This window comes from Misgurnus anguillicaudatus, chromosome 25, assembly GCF_027580225.2.
Source record: "Misgurnus anguillicaudatus chromosome 25, ASM2758022v2, whole genome shotgun sequence".
NCBI lineage: Eukaryota > Metazoa > Chordata > Actinopteri > Cypriniformes > Cobitidae > Misgurnus > Misgurnus anguillicaudatus.
The window spans coordinates 33,679,036-33,695,492 of record NC_073361.2 but is presented as its reverse complement, the minus strand read 5'-3'; the positions used below and the strand labels follow the sequence as shown (position 1 = coordinate 33,695,492).

The following is a 16,457-nucleotide window of genomic DNA, read 5'->3' as shown; positions in this document are numbered from 1 at the left end:
GCAAAAAAAAAAACAACAACAAAAAATCCACCAATGGCTTAAGAACATTTTTCTTGAATTAAGTGTTTAAGAAAAAAGTTTTTTTCTTAACCCATTGGCAGATTTTTTGCTGGTTTTAAGCACAAATTCAGTTCAACTGTATATTCTTTTCTCCAAATACTCAACTTACTCATTTTGCTCATCAAGAAAATTCATCCCAATTTTTAAGATTTGTTTTTATATTTCTACTGAGGAACAAGACAAAAATACTAAGTAAGAAATTATTTTTTTGCAGTGAAGGGCGATGTAATCTAATGGCTGTTTTCAAGCACTTTGAGACTGAAATACAGCCTGTTTTCATTTACATTACAATGCCTATTTGGTCTATTTAATAGTCGCGGCAGCCAATAATTTCATAAAAGGGAAAAAAACCCTGACCCGCGCATCACTAGTACATACTGTAATAATGGCACAATCTATCATCACCATACAAACAGGACATACAGAAACATCATCATCATCATAAAGATCAGTCAATGGCCGTTTCTCAGTTTGATGGCATTTATGGTGTAATGATTTACAAAAGGATCAAATGCATTACTGAAAGTTGAATGATAAACACAGGAGGTTTCAGTTCTATCAGGCACACTTGGGAACTATTGCTACATAAAACAGCCCTTCACCAAACCTGCCAACCCGAGTGAACTGTGCGTTCAAGCGGACTGATATCTCATCGTACGTCTGAATTAGAAAAACACGTGTGCTATATTCTTCACTAGTAATGTAAGCCACAGTTACAGCCGAAAGCCGTTACAGTAGAAACTTTGACACCTTTTTAATTCCAATAAATATTATCTTTACCATTTATACCTAAACGTATCAAATTATTGCTGAACGTATAGTGTGCAAAACAATTGTTTCGGCTTTAAAAAGAAAGTGGTTATCTTTATATCCCTCCATACCATGCAGTTTTTTTACATGCAAAATAAATACTTCACAATAGAAACCAATAATAAATGAGCATGTGCTGTCTTTTGCTAGAAATAAGTAAAGACAAAGAGGTTTTAAGCGTGTGATGGTATCCGGTGCACGTCTGATTGTCTTTTACTGGTAACTGCACCTTGTATCGACACCTGGGAACAAAAGCCAAATATCGTTTGCCAACAAAAAGAGCAAATACTCTTAGTCCAAACCAGCGAAATTCTGAAGTGTCACCACACAGTTTTTCATCGCTAGCGACAAATAGAAAGAGGTAATCGTCATGTGTCCCCAAATGACATGAATAATGAACCTATGACATTGACACGGATGTAGCACGGATATAGGATCACAGTCCTCTGATGTCTTCTTCTACAAAAGCCGATTTAAGTAAGACCTTACAGTCAGGCTGATGTGTTTGTGATTATTATAGCCTGATATAATCACCTCCATAGTTATCTCATTCATGCATTCATCAAACTGTGAGCGTGTGCATCATGAGCATGTCACTGCTCGTTCCTCTCGTGTATTCAAAACGCTTTTGTTTTATACAAAACGCACGACCACATGTATGATTTGTACTACAGTACGTTACATTCGGTAAACAAAAAGAAACGGGGTCCGCCTCGTCCGTCACAGAAACGTCTCGCGGTCTCTGTCCGGTGAAGGAAAAGTTTCGCTTAGGTCCGTGTTTCTGGCCTCCGGCATAAGAGCTTGGAAAAGTTCGCTGGTGGCTCTCGTCACGCTGTCGTACGACGGGGGCGAAGACGTCAACGACAACGTCTCCGTGATCTCCACTTCAGGTCCATAGTTTTCCAGGATCATGGAGGCCACGAGTCCCTCGTCCCCCGGCGTGACGTCGTCGTCTTTGGCAGTGCCGGGCGCGTTGATCTGACGGTAGAGTAATGAGGCTTGTTTCATCTGTTGCCTCATTAGATGTCTCCTGTACGCTCTTTGTATCACGATGGCGGACACCTCCTCTTGTTTACGCCTCAGGGTGGTGGTGATGGGCTCGTACGAGATCTTAGACGGGTTGGCCATCATGAACTTCTCCTCCATTTGCTGTTTCAAAGCGTCCATTTCGCCCGACTCACCCAGTACGCGTTTGGTGAAAGCGAATAAGATATCCAGACAGTGTATCTTGTCTCCGCTCACCATGGGAAGGTCCATGGAAATGAGTTTGATTTTATTGGGCTTGGCAATGCGGAGCGGTTCGGAGAGCGTGTCCGCAAAGTCCGAGAGCTTGGAGTACTCGATGAACTGCGTGGCTTCCGGGTCGAACTTTTCCCAAACCTCGTAAAACATCTCGAAATCGTCCTCGCTCAACGGTTCGGTGCTTTCCTCCGTCGCCACGCTGAAATTCTCCAAAATTATCGCAATGTACATATTGACCACGATCAGGAAAGAAATAATAATGTAGGTTACGAAAAAGGTGATGCCCACCGAGGGATTTCCGCAGTTCCCGCGGGCGTTGGTGCCGGTGTGCGGTATATCCGGATCACATTCCTCCGGCGAGTTATTCAGTATGGGACTGAGTAAGTTGTCCCAACCCGCCGAGGTGGTAATCTGGAAGAGGCAGATCATGCTGTTGCCGAACGTTTCGAAGTTAAACATGTCGTCGATGCCGCCCTGCTTCTTGACGTAGGCGAAGTTGGCCATGCCGAAGATGGCGTAGATGAACATGACGAGGAAGAGCAGAAGACCGATATTGAACAACGCAGGCAATGACATCATTAAAGCAAAAAGCAACGTTCTGATTCCTTTGGCCCCTCGGATGAGTCGAAGGATCCGTCCTATTCGAGCCAATCGAATGACTCGAAACAGCGTGGGCGACACAAAATATTTCTCAATGATGTCTGCGAGGACAATACCTGTAACCAAAACAAAACTCTTATTAGTTAAGGCACCAATGCATCACATATACTAGGGATGGAGATATCGATTATTTTAGTAATCGAGTATTTGACTGATTATTCCATCAATTAATCGAGTAATCTTTTCTTAAAAACAATTTTTAATATACATGAAAAATAATACAGGTCTCTTAAAATGAACAAATCTGTTTCATTCTTTTAAACAATTAACAATTTGATTGCTAAATTGCATTCACACAGACTCTTATTAAAAAAAACATTCTTTTCAGTCAAAAGACATTTTACCATCAGATGTGACTGAATGAAAGTCTCATTGTTTAAGATGCTTATTTTGAGATTATGCTCACATTTGTTCACTTACCCACAATGGAGAGAATGACAACCACAAAGTCAAAAATATTCCAGCTGATGGTGAAGTAGTATTGGCGCAAAGCGATGATTTTAATGATGCACTCGGCGGTGAAGACGACGATGAAGGCCAGGTTAATGTAGTATAAGATGTACTCGATGTTAGGAGACTGCTCATCGGTTTCCACCATCATGGTCACCATGTTGAGTAAGATGAGCAGCATTATGATGATATCAAACGCTTGTTTGGAGACCAGGTCAAAGAAGAATCCTTGAAATGGATTCTGAGATATAAGAAAGATCAGAGATGTGTTATTCAAAACCAGATTATTAATAAACATAAGTTGCCTACATAAGCAGAATGATATCACATTTAAGAGCCAAAGCAATGATCGCAGGATAAAATCCAGCAAAAATACAATCATCAATACATGTGTTATTAGTTAATCATGTGACTCACAGGAGGTCTTGGGATTGGTTTCTGTGGTTTTTTGGATCCGAGTTTTTTCATAGCATTATAATATTTCTTCTGCTCTTCTGTCATGAAGATGTCCTGCCCCCCTAAGTAAAGACATCAACTTTACTGTTATTATGAAGACGTATTTTACACGTCATACAGTCAATAACTCATTGCTTTTAATACTTATCTTTCGCTTCTGCTGGTTGAAATTATCAATGATGACTCCAATGAAGAGATTTAAAGTGAAGAAGGAGCCAAAGATGATGAAGATGACAAAGTACAGGTACATATACAGGCTGTTCTCTTTAATGGGCTGTTCCTCCACCTGACACATCACATGAGAATCTTTCAGTATAACATCAAACATTTCCTGACAACACACACAGATATCTTCATAACATCATGTCCCTGTATATCAGCATCATAATAGTCACACTCATTTCTAAACACTGATAGTAATCTTAAACTCTGCAGTCTGAGAAATGCCCATGCCAACTATAAATGACAAAGTGCTGCAGAAAATATCGACTGTGAGCTTTTAATGATAACAGAGATTCACAGGGACGTCTTGATCATATGATTATTGGAGCCGGTGACTGGTTAAGATATAAAACAAACAATAAACAATTCTTGTCATTCACATGAAGGCTTTCTGAACACTTACAGCTCGAGAGTCGACTGCGGCGTACATGATCTCCATCCAACCCTTAAACGTGGCCTTTGGGAAGAAAACAAAAATCTGATCAAATTCTACACAGACACATTTCTTTAGTGCCTTCTGTATAGCTGCTGATGAGATTCATTATGATGATTTATACCACGGTGCTGTTAAATGCTTTATTCTGATGGTTAAGAACTGTTCCACAGGTGTTGATTATTTTTTGATAACCACACACCTGACCTGTTAAATGTGTAAGGAATAATTGACGACGGGCCATTGAATTATAAGAAAATAATGCACTCCCAAGGAGGTAATGGGGCACAACATGAAGCGGCGTTACACCTCAGGTGTGCATTATTTTCGAATAATTCAAAAGACCGAAGTCAATTATTCTGCTTATACCATGGTTACCACAAACATGGTATTTATTTTAGCTCTGTTGGTTATTTTAGACATTTAAGAAGTTAGGTGTGCGGTTTACAGAAAAATAATCAACACAATGAAACATTTCTCATTCAATCAGATTGAAGCATTCAACAGCCCCATGGTATAAGTAAGGAATAATTGACGACGGGCCATTGAATTATAAGAAAATAATGCACACCAAGGTTTCAAATAATTCAAAGGACCGGAGTCAATTATTCCTCTGCACTGCACTGCAAAAAAATACTTTCTTACTTAGTATTTTTGTTTTGTTTTTTTAGACAAAAAATATACAATTTAAGTAAATTTGTGCTTAAAGGTATGGCGGAAGATTTTCGTTTTCCGGGTGGATCATCAAGACTATTGGTCATCCCAGATGTCAATCATTCTGATTATATGTTGACGTATAACCGTCGTACGTGCTCGCCTCTAGGTTCGCTTGCTGCACATGCGCACTTTCACGTGTATGTGTGTTGTGCTACGGTTTCAACCATTCATTGAAGCTCGCGTTCTCTCTGTTTTTTTTTTTAAATGTCTGAGGGTCGCAAGAGAAAAAGTGTCTACGAATTGTATGACAAGAAGAGAAAGGACTATAAAAAAAGAAACAAGACCAGAGTGTTTATGGGAGACTATTTCACACGCTGGCCGCTGGCGTGAGCTATAGGGCAGGTTGGGCTTCCCACGCGAAGTTTCTACTGGAAAGGTACATTTTGTCATGCTATTTGGAGAAATCCATTTAAAATCACTGCTAGTAAAAGTTGATGTAAGCTATGATTAGCGATGCTAGCCCTGGCATGAGTCATGAACCGCACAGACACGGTAAACATGCCGACAGAAACTTGTAAACAGAGCGAAGAGAAGAACTAGGCTCCTGCATGCTCTCTCTCTCTCTCTCTCTCTCTCTCTGTCTCGTGCACGCGTTTAACAGGCGTTCCCTCTCGGGAGGAGGGAGAGTGTTGCGTGTGCATTTTTTTTAAAATATGGAGGGGCGGTTCTTTTAAATAATTCGGGAAAATCTTCCACTATACCTTTAAAATAAGCAAAATAATCTGCCAATGGGGTAACTGAAAACAAGACAAAATTACTAAGTAAGAAAGTTTTTCAAGAAAAAAAATTCTTAGTATTTTTGTCTTGCTTTCAGTAAAAATATCTAAAAATTCTTAAACTAAAATGCTTTTTCTTGATGAGCAAAACGATTCAAGAAAATAAGTCTAGTTTTTAGACAAAAAATATAAAATTTAAGTGATCTTGCGCATAAAATAAGCAAAATAATCTGCCAATGGGGTAAGCAAAAAAAATCTAAAAAGCTAATTTTTCTTGAATTTTTCTTAAATGTAGTCTTTTAAAAAAAATTCAAGATTTTTTTGCTTACCCCATTGGCGGAATTTTTTGCTTGTTTTGTGCACAAAGTCACTTAAATTTGATATTTTTGGTCTAAAAACTAGACTTATTTTTTTGGGTCGTTTTGCTCATCAAGAAAAAGCATCTTAATTTAAGAATTCCAAGATATTTTTACTGAAAACAAGACACAAATACTAGGATTTTTTTCCTTGAAAATCATTTTTTGCAGTGTAGTGAAATTGAGGGAACGAGTTTACTCAATCAAATGAGTTCAGTCAACTTGTTAGGGTTTTCAGTGTAAAAATACAGCTTACAACACTTTCAATTAGCCTTCCAATTGCGCAAATTCAAATTGTGAGTTGAAAATATGCCCAATGGAAACACGTTAGTTTCGCAAAAACTCCTATACATCACAAAAACTATTTACACTTGCATGCAATTTGAAAAAGTAATATAAATATATTGCAAAACTTTAATGGAAACATAAAAGTCACATGATCATGCTTTGAAGGTGGGAAATCGCATACTATAACCTCCCAGAAATGCCTCATACATGGTCGCTCCCAGATATAATGGGTTTCTTTACCATTAGTCGTATCTCTCGATTAAACTAAACTGTATGGAATGTAACTTAACAGGATCCGTGACTTTTGGAATGACTTGTAGGTAGAGGAAAAAATAGCATTTTAGTCGCATAAAATCGGTTGAGGTAAACGTCATCATTTTGCAAAATATAGAGTTTTGCACAAATCTGTAATGGAAATCAGGCTAATAGGATGAATTTTCTCAAATGGTTTAATAGTTGATCTATATAATTATCAGACGGATGGTTTAACCTATGCGTCTCATACCATCAGCATTCGTAAAATAATGTCAAAACATGCTGATATTTACAGATTGAATAAAATCTTAGGATATTATTATAAAGTTTAAATGTCAAAAAGATTTATTAGATAAAAGCAACACATACAGTACTGTAGAGTAGTTTATGCATTGTTTAGGTCTTAAGGATGTTGGTTGATATAAAAATATAACATAAGGGGTTCCTAATATAGAATATGATTTGCTTTTGCACTAAAAAAATCTCAATTGAGCAGCTCACGAGAGTTTGCTCTTTTGCTTTAGTAATGACAGGTCTTTGTGAATGGCCACAGGCAACTATTTCTAGATGCAAATGAAAGGTTTGTATTGGGTGAAGTCAGAAAAAGGTGATGGAAGGGAGATAAGTGACTTGTTGCTAGGTAACGAAGGGGCAACTAAGTTACAATGAAGAAAGAAGTGCACACGTTCTCGCAGAGCACAAAGTTCTGTGTAATGGCCCCGGCCGGGCTAAAAATAAACTTCCGTCCGACTCGTTGATTGATTCGCACCCTCAGACAGACAGCGGTGGGAGAGAGAAAAGCAAGCAAGCTTCAACCTCGAGCCTCACCACTTGAAGCAGCGCGAGGTATCCGGCTCCCACGTTGTCGAAGTTGACTTTGACTTTGCTCCAGTAGTACTGCGTGCTGTTCAAGGCCAGACACTCGGTCTTGTTGTTGATGTAGGAGGAGTTGTAGATGAAGCCCGTTCGGTTGACGCAGCGGCCGAACTTCCCGGCGAACAGGTTGACGCCCATGATGCTGAAGATGAGCCAGAAGATCAGACACACCAGCAGCACGTTCATGATGGACGGAATGGCGCCGATCAGAGCGTTAACCACCACCTGGTTACCGGGGAAACAAATCACCTGTCAGTGCGCTGTCACGTCCACTTGAACGCCATCCGGCCGTGGTTTATTTCTGACTTCAGATCAGATACTGAAGGCCACAAACAAACGCTCGGCTGCTGTCAGTGGCTTGTTGATAATGATTTATGAATGGCCTTTGGCGATTGGCATTTACGCTTTTTCGACGACTCTCGAGTAAAACTCACGATAACATAGATTGAGGGGCAAAAGCGCTTTAAATGTCAGTGACAGCCATTCATAAAACATGTTTTTTATGCACATGTGATCAAAACATTACAAAATTGCTAGTATTAGAGGGAATCTCAGAACACCCGTCTATAACATCATGCATACACAATGCAAAAAAACTACTTTCTTACCTACACTGCAAAAAATGATTTTCAAGAAAAAAAATTCGTAGTATTCTTGTCCTGCCTTCAGCAAAAATATCTAAAAATTCTTAAATTAAGATGCTTTTTCTAGATGAGCAAAACAACCCAAAAAAATAACTGTAGTTTTTAGAACAAAAATATCAAATTTAAGTGATTTTGTGCATAAAACAAGCAAAAAAATCTGCGAATAAGGTTAGAAAATTTTTCTTGAATATTTCTTGAATTTAGTGTCTAAGAAAAACGTTCAAGATTTTTTTGCTTACCCCATTGTCAATTTTTTTTGCTTGTTTTATGCACAAAATCACTTAAATTTAATATTTTGTTCTGAAAACTAGACTTATTTTATTGGGTCGTTTTGCTCATCAAGAAAAAGCATCTTCATTTAAGAATTTTGATATATTTTTACTGAAAACAAGACAAAAATACTAAGATTTTTTTTTCTTGAAAATCATTTTTTGCAGTTTAGCAAATAAGTCTAGTTTTTAGACAAAAAATAAACTTTTAGTAAATTAGTGCCAATGAAAAAATCTGCAAATGGAATAAGAAAAATGTCTTGAAATAAGTTTACTTTTTTCATAAACACTTAATGTAACAAAAATTTTCTTATTCCATTGGCAGATTTTTTTTGCTTGTTTTAAGCACAAATTGGCTTAAATGTTATTTTGCTCATCAAGAAAATACATCTTAATTTTAGAATTTTTAGATATTTTTACTGAAAACAAGACAAAAGTGCTAAATAAGAAAGTCATTTTTTGCAGTGCAATGCAAAAAAACACTTTATCATCTAGCAAAATGACATAAGAAAATAAGTCTAGTTTTTAAACAAAAATATCATATTTAAGTGAATTTGTACTAAGCCCCTAAGGTGACATTGGAGTAAAAAAATCTAAAGTTTAGTTTCATGTGCTCACGTGAAACCTTCATGTGCAGAATATATTTTAAAAGTTTGGTTTCGCGTGCACACATGAAACTTCGCTTTCGCGTGCACACGCGAAACTAACCTTTATTTAATTTTTTCTCCGTGTCCCCTTAGGGGCTCCGTAAATTTGCGATTAAAACAAGCAAAATAATAATAAAAAAAATAATCTGCCAATGGAAATAAGAAAAAAATCTTGAAATAAGTTTGCTTTTATTCTTAAACACTTAATTAAAGAAAAAAAAGTTTTTTGCTTGTTTAAGGCAGTTTCAATTAAATTTTATATTGTTTTTCTATAAACTATAGACTTATTTTCTTAGGTCATTTTGCTTATTAGGAAACTGCATCTTGCTTTAAGAATTTTTAGATATTTGTACTGAAAACAAGAGAAAAATACTAGGTAAGAAAGTCATTTTTTGCAGTGCATTTCTCATGACAGCTCCATTAATAATAAAAATCTTAATGATGCTTAAACTGACCTCATTTTCTTCAAACAAAATGCTTTTATTTGTATATTGAGGGCAAATGGGTTTTGCGAGATTCTCTCTCTCTCTCTTTCACACACATACACATAATATTGTATAAAGTATACACAACACTGTTCACAACAACACAAGCTGCATATAATGTATGGATCCTATTTGCAGATTTGCAAAGTGTTTCTTAACACAGTGTGAAATAAACCCATAGAGACGGTGAATCTGGCAAACCTGGTTAAGTGGGTTTATCAATGGTTGTTCTCACAGGAAGTCATCATCAATTTTCTTAACGTGCGAAGCCGTAAAACAGCGTGACGTCTAATCTGATTTGCCAGATTCATAGGAATGGAGGGGCAACAGCAAACCTCTCATTCTCCACATTAACTTCTGTACTAAACCTTACGTATGTTTATGCTTATGCAAAACATTCGTGTATGAAATGTGCATGAATGAAGTTTGTATGTCTTCAGAAATGATAATGCAGCATATGTTGTGTGTATTAGAGAAGTGGGTGAGCGATGAAGACGGCGTGCGGGCGATGGGGCGCCGCTGGTTTCCCACATGCTAAAAGGCTTTTTTGACATTCAATTATCCAGAATACTGATGGTGTTTCCAGCAGACAGAAACAAGCTTCATCATTTTGCACTTTCTTCCTTTTACAGACTGTTTAATAATCTACCGCAGGGCCTGAATGACAACAAACAACACTACTGTACACATCCATCACAGTAATTCCCTGTAATACTGTCACAAAATGAAAAAAAAAATGAATACGAGAAGTCCAAGAGAGAGGAACAAGATAACACTGTTTTATTTGTGTGTTAAACAAACACTATCCATCCTGTTGCTGTTCATTGTCATTTTTGTTATGCAAATTATTTATATAGTAATGATACATATTTTTATTTTATATACAACATTTGGATTTTGTATTGATATTAGTCCTTCATTATTTTTAATAGCATTCATTATGGATACATCTGCTTAATATGCCATTGTTTTAATTATGATATTTGATGAGCTATGTGACACATTAATCCCATAGCAAGAACCTCTAATACTGGAAAGATTTTCCTGTTTTTCCTTAAAGCTTCCAGCAATAAATGAGGCAAATCCAAATCAGTCTGCATGAAGATTAAACCCATCAGATTTGATTAAATATGAAAGAGAAATGAGAATATGAACAGATATGAAGCACAAGTGCTGGAAAAAAACACACATCACATATTATTAATTTTTCGTTACGGGTTAGTGGAAATTATTGACAGTTGAAAGTTACCAAAAAAAAAAAAAAACAAATGCAAAGAAATTTTCATGAGGGTGTGTACATTTATCATGAAATCAAAGGGAAAGTAATTAGGGATGCACGGCCTATAATGATTATCGGCACATACAAATTTTTTCGATGACACAACAGAATTGCTGTTTCTGGAATTTCATGACAATTTGAAAGAAGTAATACAAAATAAAACTATGGGTATCTATAGTTGTTTATCAGTATCGGCACAAAAATGTTCATAAATGATATTATGGATAAAGAAAATGTTTTGCATTTTGCCAAGCATATTATCATTTATTAAACAAAGGAATTAAATAGCTGTCAATACACAATGTAAGTGTTTGGCAAAATGTTTTGCTTGTTTTAAGCCCAAATTCACTTCAATTTTGTTTTTTTTTGTCTAAAAACTAGAATTATTTTCTTAGGTCATTTAGAAAATAAATTTTGATTTAAAATGTTTTTAGATATTTGTAAACTGGGACATATTATACCCAAAAATCATACGGTGGACTTCATACAGTGGATGAGTTTGTGCCGATAGTCAATATCGACGATAGTCAGACATATGATAGCAGGCCTTCATGATGATAGTTGGCATGTTTGCCCATTATAGTTTAAAATTATTATTATTATTATTATCATCATCATAGTTTCACATTAACACGTGCATTGCGTGCTTTCCTTGCATCAGAGGGTTTGTTGGCTTTACTTTGTGCTAGAGAGCTTGTAAGACGCGTGGCATGGACTCCTTCTCGCACCTGAACTTGTAATGTGTATGAGTCGTGACAGTGTTGACCTTAGAGTAAATCCGCTTGTTTTTTGTCAAGTGGCTTGTCATTAATGAGTAAAAATGAACAAATATAAGGATTGAGACACTTTGACCTGACCATGTTTTGCTTAAGTTTTTTTTCTTTTTTTTCTTTGATTGCTAATGTGAACTTTTTACACCACAGACAAATTTAAGCATTGCTTGGAAATTGGTTAACCTAAATTGGTATTATCTAATTGTGTCCTTACATTTAACAGCTGACAGCTATTTAACATGTATTCCTTTATGAGACAGTCCAACAAAAGGATGAATATCAAATAGTTCTGGTCATATTTTATTAACATTATCTAAACTACAGCGAATAAACTCTGATAATGTAAGAAATGTTGAAAGTGTCTGAAAATTTTTTTTGTGTGTGTCTTGTTTTCAGTACAAATATAATTTTTTTTATTAAGATGACCTAAGAAAATAAGTCTTTAGACCAAAAATATACAATTAAAATAAATTTAAAACAAGCAAATAAATCTGCCAATGGGTTAAAAAAGTTTTTCTTGTCTAAAAACTAGACTGCAAAAAATTTATGTCTTACTTTTGTCTTGTTTTCAGTACAACTATCTACATTTATTTACATATATGTATTTTCTTGAGCAAAATGACCTAAGAAAATAAGTTGAGTTTTTACATAAAAAAATATAATGTTATGCTTAAAACAAATATATAAAAAATATATTAATTTGTGCTTAAAACATGTAAACAAATCTGCCAATGAGGTTAGAAAGTTTTTCTTGTCTAAAAACTACACAGCAAAAAATGAATGTATTTTTGTCTTGTTTTCTAGTATAAATATCTGAAAAATCTTAAAACTTAAAACAAAATATGAAAAATATCTGCTAGTGGGGTAAGAAAAATAAACTTAATTCCAGTTTCAACTTAATTAAAAAACTCAATTTAAGTTTATTTTTAAGACATTAATTTTTTTGCAGTGTAGACTTATTTTCCTATATCATTTTGATCATCAAGAAAATACATCTTAATTTAAGAAGTTTTGGATATTTGTACTGAAAACAAGACAAAAATACTGAGTAAGAAAGTATTTTTTGCAGTATATTCTGTACACTGCAAAAAAATGATTTTCAAGAAAAAAATTCGTAGTGTTTTTGTCTTGTTTTCAGTAAAAAATATCTAAAAATTCTTAAATTAAGATGCTTTTTTTGATGAGCAAAACGACTCAAGAAAATAAGTCTAGTTTTTAGATCAAAAATATCAAATTTAAGTGATTTTTTGCATAAAACAAGCAGAGAGAGAGAGAGAGAGAGAGAGAGAGAGAGAGAGAGAGAGAGAGAGAGAGAGAGAGAGAGAGAGAGAGAGAGAGAGAGAGAGAGAGAGAGAGAGAGAGAGAGAGAGAGAGAGAGAGAGAGAGAGAGAGAGAGAGAGAGATGAGTGAGTGTCTCTTACCCTCATGCCTTCAAATCTGGACAGCGCTCTTAATGGTCTGAGCGCTCTCAGCGTTCTGAGTGATTTGATGGCAGCGAAGTCCGAGTAACCGAGCGTGTTTGCTACAAGGCTGACTAGTGACACCTACGAATGACACAAAGTCCAGAAGAAAGAGAAGATATAAATGCAGCATTAGGAGACAAATAACAGTCACGAGCTCCATCTGTACCTGCAGAACAAACTTTTAGAAAGAAGGATTGAGCCGCTTCTCTCCTAAGAGGAAGAAGAGGATTATTAGTTGTTTTCTGGGAAACCCAGTTCCAGTGATCCGATGGATCCTGCAGAAGGCTTGACATGTGTTAGTGGTTAGTTTTGTGTTTAAATAACATGGGCTGGTTTTATCCCCCACTCTTGACCTGGTAAAGAATGAAAAGGTTGTTCAGAGCGCAGCTTCAACTCGTCTATCGAGTGCACTTAAAAGGCGCAAGGCGGTGACGGGCCCAGGTCGGAGCGGGTCTTACCCTCATCCCAGCAAAGCGGGACACAGCTCGGAGAGGTCGCAGAGCCCGCAGTGTCCTTAGAACCCGCATGGTACCGATTTGGTCATAATCGAGCGCATGCGCCACCAGACCAAACACTGAGACCTGTGTGAATTAAATTATAGTTGCTTTAGTTACACCAGACACTTATTTAACCCTAACACAATCAAACGTGATGAGTTTGGTCAACAATGTGGTGACTGTGCTTTTTGCACTTAATAAGGCAAAATTTAAATGTATTTTAAAGGTGCATCGTGTAAATTTTAGCGGCATCTAGTTGTGAGGTTGCCGACTGCACCCAACGGCACAGTCCACCGCACAACCCTTCCTTTCAAAACACGTAGAAAAGCTACAGTAGCTGTCACATGACAAACATCATTTGAGACAATGTAGTGACAAAACACCCTCTGTAGAGTAATTTGTCCATTAAGGGCTACTGTAGAAACATGGTGGCACAAAATGGCGACTTCCATGTAAGGGGACCTGCGGTGTGTGTAGATAAAAACGGCTCATTCTAAGATAATAAAAACAATACAGTATATTATGTAAAGTCTTTATACACCACTGAAAGCACCATTATGTATATTATATGGCATTTCTGTTAATAGATTCTCCTAAAATTTACACATTGCACCTTTAATACTTATTGCAAAAGATTTGGGGTGCAAAAGATTTGGGGTGATCTCAGATGTTATAAAAGCTCTAACTCATGACTCACGTTGAGGGTTCAACACAAACCTCATGTGCTAATAATTGTTGTTGAGAACATCGGGATGGAGATATGTTTTGGGTTTGGTTGGTGGTAACAAATCAGGAAGTAAAGGATGAATTATTTAATTATCAACATTTGATCAATATTTTAATATCACAATACAGCACTGACCTTCTCATGTTTGCTGGGTTACACCCTACATAGCTACATCACAATAATAAATAAATCTAAGGTTTAAAGTCATGCATTTGACAGAGACTTTTACCTAAAGTAACTTACAGCTATATGTGACCCTGGACTAAAAAACAGTCATAAGGGTCAATGTTTTGAAATTTAGAAAGCTGAAATAAGCTTTCAATTGATGTTTGGTTTGTTAGGTTGCAAATATCTAAATATTGAGAAAACCATCTTTAAAATTGACCAAATGAAGTCCTTAGCAACTGCTTCCAAAGTTTTGCTATATTTACAGTGTTTTGCAGTGTGTCATGTAGCTGTCCATCAATGTAAACAATGTGCAAAGTAGTTGAACCAAAAAGTGCAAGATTAATAAAGGTATTGGCTTCTAAAGTAGGGAGTCGACTATGAATAACTGTAACAAGTCGTCATATGGATTAAATCTCCTGCCTGACTTTATCCACGTCACACTTAATCTGTGTAATAATCTCCGCCTTGCCCGCGGGAAAAAATAAAAACTATGACCTGCCCACAGCTAGTTAGTGTGTGAACATCATATCATGCTGTGTTTTCAGATTGTTTTCACTACCAAAAGGATGAAGATATATGAAGAATCTGTGGTTAAAATGACTTTTTCAAGGAGGGATATACTAAACGTTTGGCTGTGAAGAATCAGTGGTTAAAATTACTTTTCACGGAGGGATTGACTTACTAGATGTTTGGCAATGAAAGATTTTCTCAGTAAATCATGTTAGCACTAGGTCAATACATGTTGCACTATTGTTGGTCTGTGCCACTGATCTGTGGTCTGTGCAGAGACTCTGTCAGTTGACCAATCATAGCAGAGTAGGCTACTGAAAGGTGGGGTTTAGGCAGACTGAGTCGTTGAACGCCTTCACACGAATCGTTTGGGGATCTCTGAGAAATTGTGTAATTTTAAATGTATATTTAGAGAAAATGACAGTGTTTTTTGACCTTGCATGCATTTAAATCTGTTGTCCGGGACTTATAAACAGTGATAGGACGCTTAAAATTGGCATCTTACTGGCTCTTTAAAGGAACTTACTTGCTTAATATCCTAAAGATTTTTTCAATGTATTGTTGTCTATTGCTAGAAACAGTGGGGGCTGGCCACCACCCTAAAGTTGGCCAGAGAGGAAAGCTACTTTAACATGTTATCAAAAAGTTAAATATATAGTGCAAATTAATACAAATAAAAATCGTTTAGTTGTACTATTTCACTGTTAGTCATGTTATAATTTATTTAAAAAAATTTAAAATCAAAACTGAGTTTGTTGTGTGTGTGTCATGTTTGTGTGTCTGGAGCGCACCCCTAATGAGTGTCTATGTAGGTCAGTAAAAAGGGTAAAAACATGTGACCTGAGGTTGAGCTCTAATTGGCTGGTTTCGGATCCGCCCTGGGGTGCAGGACTGTGCGCCCCAAATCCTCCCACTTACGTTGTAAGCGAATCAATATTGTTTTTAATGTTTTTTACCTCCTGTGATTGGACCGTTCTTTAGAGTCTCATTATTGCGTTGCAGATTGCTGTGTTAACTGAGTGATAGCTACAGTACTGATCAGTAAAAGCAAGTGACATATCTTGAGATGAAGGAAAATATGATTTTTTCCTTCAAAATCACCCTATACAAGGTATTTAATTGATGAGTAAATAAAGGATTAAGAAGCTTGGACAAGATCGTCCAACAGAGTCAAATGATGGCAGTCTGTGCTCCACCACTTCTCATGGCAAACGGAGTTGGCTAGCTGGATATCATGTAAGTCTTGAGTTGTATATTTTTCCCTGTTTGCCATTTTAAAGTCTCAAAAATAAGCCTTTGTAAATAACACGACAATTATTATTAGATCATTTCATCTCACATTTTTCATAGACATGAAAATATCCAAGCCATGTGTAATTAACCTTGAATTTAAATTTTCTATGAAAAATTCAGTTTTATGGTCGGTGGGATAATGTAGTGAACTACTGTACTTT

At 36.4% G+C, this 16,457-nt stretch overlaps 1 protein-coding gene across 1 annotated transcript in view; it reads right to left on the bottom strand.

The window, feature by feature from the left end:
• Positions 1 to 144: 144 nt before the first annotated feature.
• The window catches only part of scn5lab (sodium channel, voltage gated, type V-like, alpha b), a 126,841-nt gene continuing 110,528 nt past the window's right edge, over positions 145 to 16,457 (bottom strand). Inside the window, exons 21-27 of the mRNA XM_073863598.1 lie at positions 13,060 to 13,182; positions 7,494 to 7,766; positions 4,304 to 4,357; positions 3,827 to 3,964; positions 3,640 to 3,744; positions 3,193 to 3,463; positions 145 to 2,828 (exon numbers count right to left, since the gene is read on the bottom strand). Coding sequence (XP_073719699.1) covers positions 1,591 to 2,828; positions 3,193 to 3,463; positions 3,640 to 3,744; positions 3,827 to 3,964; positions 4,304 to 4,357; positions 7,494 to 7,766; positions 13,060 to 13,182 — 2,202 coding nt within the window. The 3' untranslated portion in view covers positions 145 to 1,590. The remainder of the gene's footprint in view (positions 2,829 to 3,192; positions 3,464 to 3,639; positions 3,745 to 3,826; positions 3,965 to 4,303; positions 4,358 to 7,493; positions 7,767 to 13,059; positions 13,183 to 16,457) is intronic.